We start from the raw sequence: 10449 nt of genomic DNA, 5'->3' as shown, positions 1-10449 counted from the left end.
AAAAAACTCCATCATTTTTATTGTAATTACAGTTATTATCATAAATAGGTACATACGAATTGCAGATTTAATTGCTAATCATGAACGTGGACATTTATCTCTACGTTAGCGCCAAACAGACACCTGTTACATTTGTCTCGTACATATTCATGATAAATAAAGTAATCAAAATATGTAAATTAACACAATTTAATTCAATGCAAAACTAAATGACTTGTTACAAATAGAGAAATCCTTTAGTTTCATCCACAGTAGCAGGACCGACATCATAGTAACAGAATGATTTTCTGCAGGTCCTCCATCTTGGTTTTCTCTCAGCTCTTGCTCAGCTCATGCTCAATGAACAATGCTTTGAAGGAAGGGTTGATGGAAAAGATGAAGATTTCTGAAGTGAGAGAGGCCCCCATGGATATGAAAGAGCCAGAGGTAAAGATGTTTATGATTAATGACAATGAAAATCTCTCTTAATTTCCCGATAGGTGTTATACATAGAGTATATCTCACATTTCTAAAATTCCTACATTTTTATCCATATCAAATTCTTTAGTGGCTGGATGTTTTGACCATATATTTGTCTATATAGCGTTCGCTTCGTGCATGTACCCGTGTGGTCAAGCCCCTCTCTTACCATGGCCTCGTCAAACTTAAAACGTAAACATGGGTAGTGATTGCTTCTTCGCCGTTATTTAGAAATGAGAGTCACGGATCTTACGGATGTTCCATGTCGCGGCAGGCGTTGGCACGATAAAGAACCCCCACTGCTACGTCTGTAAGCGCTAAGCATAGGTCTAAATTTCTAGTACTTCACCTACAGCTGATGACGTCTCAATGTTAGTGAAAAAAAATTCGAAGGGACATAATACAAAGAAATAAAACAAGTCTTTTATTTTGCTTAATCATTTCCTTAAAACATGGCAAATATATCGAATATATATATGAAACGGGAGATTCACATTTAAATTTTTTTAAATATTACTAACATGTAATCGTCTGATGACTTTCACTGATTGCTCTATACAAGACTGTAGGAAGCTCAGCTATTTATTTATTTTTTTTTTTTTTTGACATGAAGACAATCATCATAGAGCTTTTTTTCCCCTCCATGTGATTAATCGTCTAATCCATGAAAGTACAAATTTTCAACCTCTGCAGATGGGAGAAAAACAGGCAAATCTACATAACTAGATGAAACCCCGCCCAAATGCGGGAAATCACAGCTATATGTAAATACAGATGTAATATTACATAGAGGAGCGACCTTTTTAATGCGTGTTTGAATTGTTGCGCACGTGAATTGAATGAACGAAATCAGAATCTTTAATTCAATATAGGATTAAACATTCTTTTTGAAGAATTTATCGATGTGTAAACTCTGGACATTTTACTCACAAACTGAATAAAAGTGCGAAGCACTTTTATGTTAAGTTTGTGAGTAAAATGTCCAGAGTTTACACATCGATAAATTCTTCAAAAAGAATGTTTGATTCTTATAATTCCAATTCGTTCCGTGCATTATCAACTTTAATAATTTGAATACTTTCCCCGCACTATGTTGTTTGTTTTCAAGCGCGTATGTATACATAGCGTTTTTGGATTTATTGATGTGTAAATTCTTGTTTAGATTTATTTTTGTCCAATCAAAACAATTGTAATAAATAACATTGGAATTATATCAATTTAAGAACATTTTTTTTAATAATTGCGTGGATTAGTTATGTTATATTCATTGATATCAGATACGGTAAATAAATTAAAACTTGATTAATTGGAAGTCAATTGGAGCTCCAAATCAAATTGCTCCTCTGTACATGTAACATCCGTATTGAAAATTAGATAATGATTTACGAATGCAATCGCAATCCGTCATGCCGAATAGTTGACCAAAGATAAAATGAACGGTCGTTCATAATTTCAATATTTGAAACTCAATATTGCAATGTGTTTACAATGATACGCTTTGTCCAATGCGACAATTTAAGGCAAAATCATGAATGCACGTCGTTTCTTCTCGTGAAACGGAATTTATTCGAAAACAATGCACTATATGAATGACAAACAGAAAAAATGCAATATTGTAAATCGTGGCCTGATTTCTTGGACAGGTAGTGTATAACCTAATTTTGGTAAAATATTTTAACTTTAAAGTTATAAGGGGCAATCTTCCCAGAACAGTCCCGGACCATTCGATATCTGACATACATGTATTGGACAGTTTTCTACTTACATGTATTACATGCACTTTCAAGATCTGTGTCATCACAAAAGATGTTCAGTCAAAATAAAATAAAAAACATTTTTATTATGTTTATCCATGTGTTTGTACATATCAGTGACTGTTAATGAATTGTTACAAAAGGTCGTAACAGTGATGTCTATAATCACGGGAAAAATTAAGCTCATCGAAAATATCAGACGAAGATCGTATTTAAAGATTATCGATGTGTCAGATCGTTGGTCTCGGGGGGGGGGGGGTGTCTTTCGTTGAAGGAATATGTATATAATATAAGTAACTTGATCATAAATCTTTATAAAATAATAAATAAGGGCTTAGTAAAAAATATTGCAAGTTTATATTCACTGAACAACTACACAATTTCATGCTGATGACATTGCTAACCAATCGCAAATTCTTCACTTGCCGGGAAGGCCCGAGAATGTGCGATTGGTTGTAGACCTAAGCGTCTATGATGTTGATTTGCTCTGGATGCTTTGTTCTGAAAATTTCCATTAGGCTGAATCAAGACTAAAATCACGGATTGAAGAGACGGAACAGGCATATTTTATTTCTTCAACAGTTATCAAAACTTATTTCTTCTGTAAGATCAAGATCAAGCATCGAATAACAAAGGATAAACGTGTCCGCCTCTTTACTCTCATTTTTGCTATTTCGGGATAGTTTATCGAAAACGAATGTAGGTTCTTAATTATTTTTACGATATTCACTAATCAAGTAAGATCTATTATATAATACCTTACAGATTCGATCTAACATATGAAACACTATTAAAGGTGCAAGCAGTGACTCTGGAGCAAGTGTTTCGGAGTTTAGCGGCAAGCTTTGTTGATTTTTAAGTATATATATTTAGAAAGAATTAACATGAAATCGGATCTCAAAACTACTTTTTTATTAATCTTTTGCATCAAAATTGACATCAAAACAACACTTAGACGCAGTGATTTACTAATAATACGAAAGGGATTTCTAAGAGCAAAATTACCACTACCTCGAAATCTGTGTTAAATTGTAGATGCCGTCTAGAAGGAACGTGGAAAGCCTGCAGCATGGTCTGTCTGAGAAACAGGAGGAAGAAGCTGTGAGGGTGCACAACGATATCAGAAAAGCAGTTTCTCCGGGGGCTTCAAACATGAAAAAGATGGTAAGCTGTACTCTAGAGAAAAGATAGACGTTCATACTCACTAGCAACATACCCCTTCCGATTGCCGATCCGTGAACCAGGATATACCAGCTCTTGCTGTGTCATTCTGTTCTTTGGATTGTCGATTCGTTCTTTCAGATTGGCAATCCATATTCAAAAACTGGTAATTTACCCCCTTGTCTGCGCTATCGGAATATAATTCGTGCCGAGAAATCAATGTCACGAGATTACTAATTCATTCCTAGAAATTCCCAGCCACAATCACAGACTAGAAACATTCAATTATCACCTGCATATCATGTTTCTTTCTCTCAACTGATTCGATACGCAAAAACTTGTTTTGCGTATGGTCAGTTTTTAAATCGAAGCAGGCTACTGACAAGCAAGTTGATGGTGTAGGGTTTCAACAGTTACGTTGAAAGTCAGCATTTCGCAAATTCTATGGTCGTTACAATGATCTAGTTTGCCAATGCAACCTATCTTTGGGTCAAATGCTGTCTGACGTGTTTCATACCGATTGTTATAGCGTTCCTTGCACACTGATTTTGACTACGGATAACTCCATTTACCTTATCAAGATATATGGCTCAAGGCGGGTGTGACCGGTTAACAGGGGATACTTACTCCTCCTAGACACCTGATTCCACCTCTGGTATATCCAGGGGTCCGTGATTGTACAACTCTCTATTTTGTATTGCTTATAAAAGTAATTAGATTGATCACTGTTTGCTATCTTCGCCTTTCACATATTTAATGCACCATGCTTCTCCAATATGTATAACATTGTTTTATTTTTACAGCGCTATAATAAGGAATTAGCGGCCGCGTCACAAGTTTGGGCTGACTCCTGCCTAGAAGGTCATTCATTACGGGAAGCTGCCGGTGAAAACATATTTGCTTCAACCGGTTTGTACACGTACTGTTGAATTACATATTTTGAATGTTCATTAAAAAAAAGTTAACCCGTACATGGGAATTTAATATAATGGATGTGTTAATACAATGAAAGTCGTAAAATTTATCAATTGGATACAAATCGTGTTTTACGTTAGATAAATGCACCTTTCTTATATTTCCCTTTGCTATGTTGACTTTATGGTTTTGCCAAAGGCTATCATCTTCTAGAATGTGGTTTCTATATTTAGTGTCAGTGCTTTGTCATAGAATATACAATATATTTGAAGGAATGACCAACATTTACGACCAGGATAATCTATTTGATTTAAATGTATCTTCTAATTATCCTATATAGATTGATTGTAAATGGTATTTATAAATAGAACTATATTTCTAGGTGATGTGATTAAACAGAATTAGGTGATGTTATTGAGAGTAGCTATGTTCTTAGGTGATGTCATTGAGTATAAGTATGTTCCTAGGTGATGTCATTGAGTGTGTAACTATGTTGTTAGGTGACATAATTAAGTATGTTCTTAGGTGACGTGATTAAATGTAACTATGTTGTTAGGTGACATGATTAAGGATAAGTATGTTCCTAAGTGATGTGATTAAAAATAACTAGGTGATGTTATTGAGAGTAGCTATGTTCTTAGGTGATGTCATTGAGTATAAGTATGTTCCTAGTTGATGTGAGTAAGTATAAGTATGTTCCTAGTTGATGTGAGTAAGTATAAGTATGTTCCTAGTTGATGTGAGTAAGTATAAGTATGTTCCTAGTTGATGTGAGTAAGTATAAGTATGTTCCTAGTTGATGTGAGTAAGTATAAGTATGTTCCTAGGTGATGTGATTAAGTGTAAGTATGTTCCTAGTTGATGTGATTAAGTATACGTATGTTTCTAGTTAATGTGATTAAGTATAAGTATGTTCCTAGTTGATGTGATTAAGTATATTCCTAGTTGATGTGATTAAGTATAAGTATATTCCTAGTTGATGTGAGTAAGTATAAGTATGTTCCTAGTTGATGTGATTAAGTATGTTCCTAGTTGATGTGATTAAGTATAAGTATATTCCTAGTTGATGTGAGTAAGTATAAGTATGTTCCTAGGTGATGTGAGTAAGTATAAGTATGTTCCTAGTTGATGTGATTAAGTATAAGTATATTCCTAGTTGATGTGATTAAGTATAAGTATATTCCTAGTTGATGTGAGTAAGTATAAGTATGTTCCTAGGTGATGTGAGTAAGTATAAGTATGTTCCTAGTTGATGTGATTAAGTATAAGTATATTCCTAGTTGATGTGATTAAGTATAAGTATATTCCTAGTTGATGTGATAAGTATAAGTATGTTCCTAGGTGATGTGAGTAAGTATAAGTATGTTCCTAGTTGATGTGAGTAAGTATAAGTATGTTCTTAGGTGAGATGATTAAGTATAAGTATGTTCCTAGTTAATGTGATTAAGTATAACTATGTTTCTAGGTGATGTGATTAACGTTACGCAGGCCATTTATTCGTGGGATGACGAGAAATGGGACTACGACTATGAGACAAACACGTGTAAAGAAGGAAAAGTGTGCGGACATTATACACAGGTATACACACTATCAGATTACACAAACTATCAGAATAAATGGAAAGATTATACACACTATCAGAGTAACAGGAAAATTACGCAAAAAGATTATTTTTCAAACATTTCATTTTTCAAAAGTTATCACTATCGCAATTTCACAAAACAGAATAATGAAAATAGAAGATTTTAATGTGTTACAATTGATTAGACAGTCGATTAAATTATTCAACCAATGATGATGTGATACAATAACAGGCTGTCTGGGCACAGAGTGATCAAGTTGGCTGCGGTTCTACAAACAAGTGCACAGACAAATGGAGAACACGCATCGTTTGTCAGTATATCGCAGTGTAAGTTCACAGTATATCTCAGTAAGTGCACTGTCTATCTCAGTTAGTACGCTGTTTATCTCAGTGAGCACGCTGTTTGTCTCAGTAAATATGCTATACATCTGAGTGAGTATGCTGTTTATCTCAGTAAATATACTATATACCTCAATGAATACACTGATTATCACATTAAATACGCAATGTTTGTCAGAGAGTACGCTGTTTATCCCAGTAATGTTTTTGTATATCTCAGTGAGTACGTTGTTTATCTCAGCAAATATACTGTTTGTTTCAGTGAATATGCTCTTTATCTCAGTAAATACGCTATATCTCTCATTGAGTATGCCGTTTATCTCAGTGGATATGTTGTATATTTCAGTGAGTGTGTTGTTTATCTGAGTAAATATACTATATGTATATCAGTGAATACGCTGTTTATCTCAGTAAATACGCTATTTATCTGAGTGAGTACGTTGTTTATCTCAGTAAATACGCTCTATATATAAGTGAGTATGTTGTATATTTCAGTATGTTGTTTATCTCATTAAATACGCTATATATCAGTGAATACACCGTTTATCTCAGTAGATACGCTGTATATCTCAGTGGGTACGTTGTATATCTCGGTAAATACATTGTTTATCTTAGTGTGTATGCCCTTTATCTCAGTAAATACGCCATATATCTCAGTGAGTACTCTGTTTATCTCAGTAAATACGCTATATATCTCAGTGAGTACGCTATCTATCTCAGTAGTTATGCTGTATATTTCAGTGAGTATGTTGTTTATCTCCGTAAATATGCTGTTTATCTCAATGAATACTGTTTATCTCAGTAAAAGAGCTGTGCATCTCGGTGATTACTCTGTTTATCTCACTAAATCCGCTGTATATTTCATTGAGTACGCTGTTTATCTCAGTAATTACTCTGTATATCTCAGTGAGTACGCTGTATCCCTCAAAAATACGCTTTATATCTCATTGAATACACAGCAGCTCTATCAGTATATAGGACGCACATCCCTCAGGAACTACAAGCTATCTCACTAATTGTGTATGCTTCTCAGTATGTACACAGTACCAATTTATGTAATAGCTGTTCAATTTTCAGTAAGTATTAGGTACCTTTCTCATAATCTTGGTTGAGATTCGGCTCGGCTGAATATTTGGACTGATGCCTTCACGAAATCTCGGAGCAGTCCTTCATAATTCATGTCTGGAAATTTACTTTCAGCTTCGACCGGTTCTAGCAATTAATGTGCACTTAAGTGTTACTGCTGTTCGCTTCAAATCAGTTAGGTGACTATTAAACCATATCTGTATCACTATTAATGCTGTATTAATGACCGTGTAAGTATGTAAATTCCATAAAATAAACCATCACTAATTTTCCCGTTCAAATGAAGACTTCTATGGCGCAATATTTTATCTCCCAAAAATGAAGAGTTCCCATATTCTTTTTTTAAATTAACGAAATGCAAGTAGGTATGTAGAGATACAAAGTACCAGTAACTCCATAAAGCAGAATATAGGAACTCTTCAATTCCAGAAGATAAAATATTGTGCCATGGAAGTCTTCATTTGAACGGAAAATTTAGTGCCTATTTTCATTTTGGGATTTTTATACCTAGACGGTAAGCAATACAAAATTAATAGTGATAGAGAGTTAATTTGATAGTCAAATCACTTATTTGAAGCGAACAGCTGCGTCACCTAAGTGCACATTAATTGCTAGAACTAGCCGATGCTGAAAGTAAATTTCCAGACATGAATTATGAAGGACTGCTCCGAGATTAGGTGAAGGCGTCAGTCCAAATATTCAGCCGAGCCAAATCTCAACCGAGATTACCTTTCTCAGTGTGCAGTGCATATCTCATAAGTGCGTAGTACCTGTAAGGACGTCTTATCTATTGTCGGCTATGTCTCTACACTGTATGTATTTGTTTACCAATTGATACTATGACATTTCGTTCAGATGCCATGTGAACAGTATTTGGGTTGGGTTTGATATTACCCTAATAAACAGAATATAATATTTAACTGAATTATGATTCGTGACTATAATCTGCAGTACATAACATTGATTTCACAATTTCAGTGGAAATGTACAAGGAATAAAGCCATACATGACAGGTGCCCCCTGCAGTGATTGTAAAACATGTGGGTATTCGTGTGACAACGGCATGTGTATAAAGGTAAGCTGAGCAGGACGTAATTATATTCACATACAATTATGTTATAAGCACAGTATACCTATTTTTAAATCTGTGAGTTTGACGTTCAATGTGAGCAGTCTGATGTTTACTCTGAGTCGTGCTGTCAATATAACACTTTCTCTGACCCTAAATACCATGTTCAACATGGTGGCTTATGAAACTTTGAGAAAAAATATTAGTGCTGCTTCTATCACGGTGCCATTAAAAATAGTATTTACCGACTGCAATAAATGAATATCATTTTAGACATGGGTGTAATTTTTAAGGAAGCTTTGCTGGAGAAAGCAACCGTGAAATATACTTGTAAAAAAACTTGTTTTTAGAAAGTTAATGATTGGTTTTATATAAAACATTGGATTTGGGATATGAATTATTTTTAAATTTTATCACGATTAGGAATGCCAAAGTCATTATTATGGGATATACCTCCATAGGTACGTAATAACTAATTATAAGAAACTGGATACACATCTCGCTTGCACTCCATATTTTGCTAATACATGTACAACAATAACTGATTCATCAATTTCAAAATCATAAACATTAATCAATATATGTTGCAGAATACATTTATTAATGACTGAAGAACATTTGTCATTTGATATGAATATATCATCTGCATTTTGAGATCACTATACATACACACAGACTCTTTAAACAACCGCAGGTCATGGATGATATTCCTTCTGAATCATGCCACCAATTTCTTAAGCTCACGATAACAAAGGAATAGATATCGTTAACATAAGCAACATTCTTCGCCATAAAAGAGTGCAGTCATGTATTCCAACATATTTACGTTATTTAAAATCTACACCCTGTATTTCCTAAAAATATACTTCTACAAACTTTTTAATCATCAACAAACTTTGCAGTGCCTCGATATATACCATCTTATACGTAATCCACCTACGTGTTCTTGTTCCTTGTTCTTCGTGTTCTTTCAACTATAGTTCGGCTGGACATGGCATTACTGGGAATGTTGATATAGTTGAAAACAAGGACCTCAAATCACTTATTTTAAAAGGTCCTAAATACAGAAAACCTCGGACTTTCATTTGACGACAGAACTTCATCTCTATTATGAATTCTGTTGAAGGATATGCCTGAAGATGGGCTAAATAGGAAAAAGAACTTGATATATTGTCAGAATGGGTTAAAAGTATAAGAGGAATGTTAAAATCCCATACTAGACATATCAAAACAAAAGTACGTATCATCTATCCTTCTGTGTTTAGTAAACCGTCTTTGCCCAACTCTCTAATTTGTATTGGTTATAGGAGTTATGAAATTGATCACTGCTTGTTATATTCGCCTGTCATGAGGAACATGTTTTGGTTCCAGTTGACAAAGTTTGTAACAACATTGTTTTTGTTTGTAAGACTCATTAATACAACTATATTTTAAACGAACTTAGCATTAACTCCACCTTTCGTAATCGTACTTATACTCCAAGTACCCTTTCAAAAGGTGAAATTCTTCAAAACTATGCTTCCGTTTTAGATATATTTAATATCCCAGTCAATGGGTCTGATGAATATGAGTTACTGTACCTATACTGGATTCCTAAACTACATAAAAACCTTGCAAACAAAGACACATTGCTGGATCCAGTAAGTGCTCTTCCAAGCCCCTATCTTTGCTCCTCACAAAAATATTAACGGCTGTGTAGGAGGAACTTCAAATTTACTGTGCGACTACATATGCCAGAATTGATGAAAATTAAATGTGGATTCTGCAAAATTCTAAAGCACTTTTAGTAAACTTGAAATCGCAAAGCTTTTTTGAAATCAACATCAAAATATGTGACTTTTCAACACTTTAGTTGACCATTCCTCACGATAAATGAAAGAGTAGACTTTTTGACATCATAGACATTTGCTTCTTCAACAAAAAAAGAAAGCGGAAATATTCATATCTAGTGATCAATCATCCAAAAATTGCTTTATTTTGTTAAACACTACTATGAAGTCGAAATTAATACTATACTGGAGTTCCTCATTGACAATATCTTCGTAGTCTTCCAAAAGTCTCTTGTAATTCCCGTGGGCACGGAT

General features: G+C 34.2%; 1 protein-coding gene across 1 annotated transcript; it reads left to right on the top strand.

The window, feature by feature from the left end:
* Nucleotides 1–339: 339 nt before the first annotated feature.
* LOC125656534 (peptidase inhibitor 16-like) lies at nt 340–8550 on the top strand. Its single transcript, XM_056145684.1, has 7 exons — nt 340–426; nt 3249–3377; nt 4178–4283; nt 5755–5867; nt 6104–6198; nt 8275–8371; nt 8470–8550. The coding sequence occupies exons 1-7, from the start codon at nt 340–342 to the stop codon at nt 8548–8550; spliced, it is 708 nt and encodes a 235-aa protein (XP_056001659.1).
* The last annotated feature ends 1899 nt before the right edge of the window (nt 8551–10449 follow it).

Source organism: Ostrea edulis, chromosome 7 (genome assembly GCF_947568905.1).
Source record: "Ostrea edulis chromosome 7, xbOstEdul1.1, whole genome shotgun sequence".
Taxonomy (NCBI): Eukaryota; Metazoa; Mollusca; class Bivalvia; order Ostreida; family Ostreidae; genus Ostrea; species Ostrea edulis.
This window is presented reverse-complemented; position numbering and strand designations above follow the sequence as displayed.

Bases quoted from the DNA above. Each gene is read 5' to 3' on its own strand.
- LOC125656534 (XM_056145684.1), top strand. From the start codon at position 340: ATGAACAATGCTTTGAAGGAAGGGTTGATGGAAAAGATGAAGATTTCT. The intron at 3,378-4,177 runs GTAAGCTGTACT...TTATTTTTACAG, and splicing joins CTTCAAACATGAAAAAGATG to CGCTATAATAAGGAATTAGC. The intron at 6,199-8,274 runs GTAAGTTCACAG...TCACAATTTCAG, and splicing joins GTTTGTCAGTATATCGCAGT to TGGAAATGTACAAGGAATAA.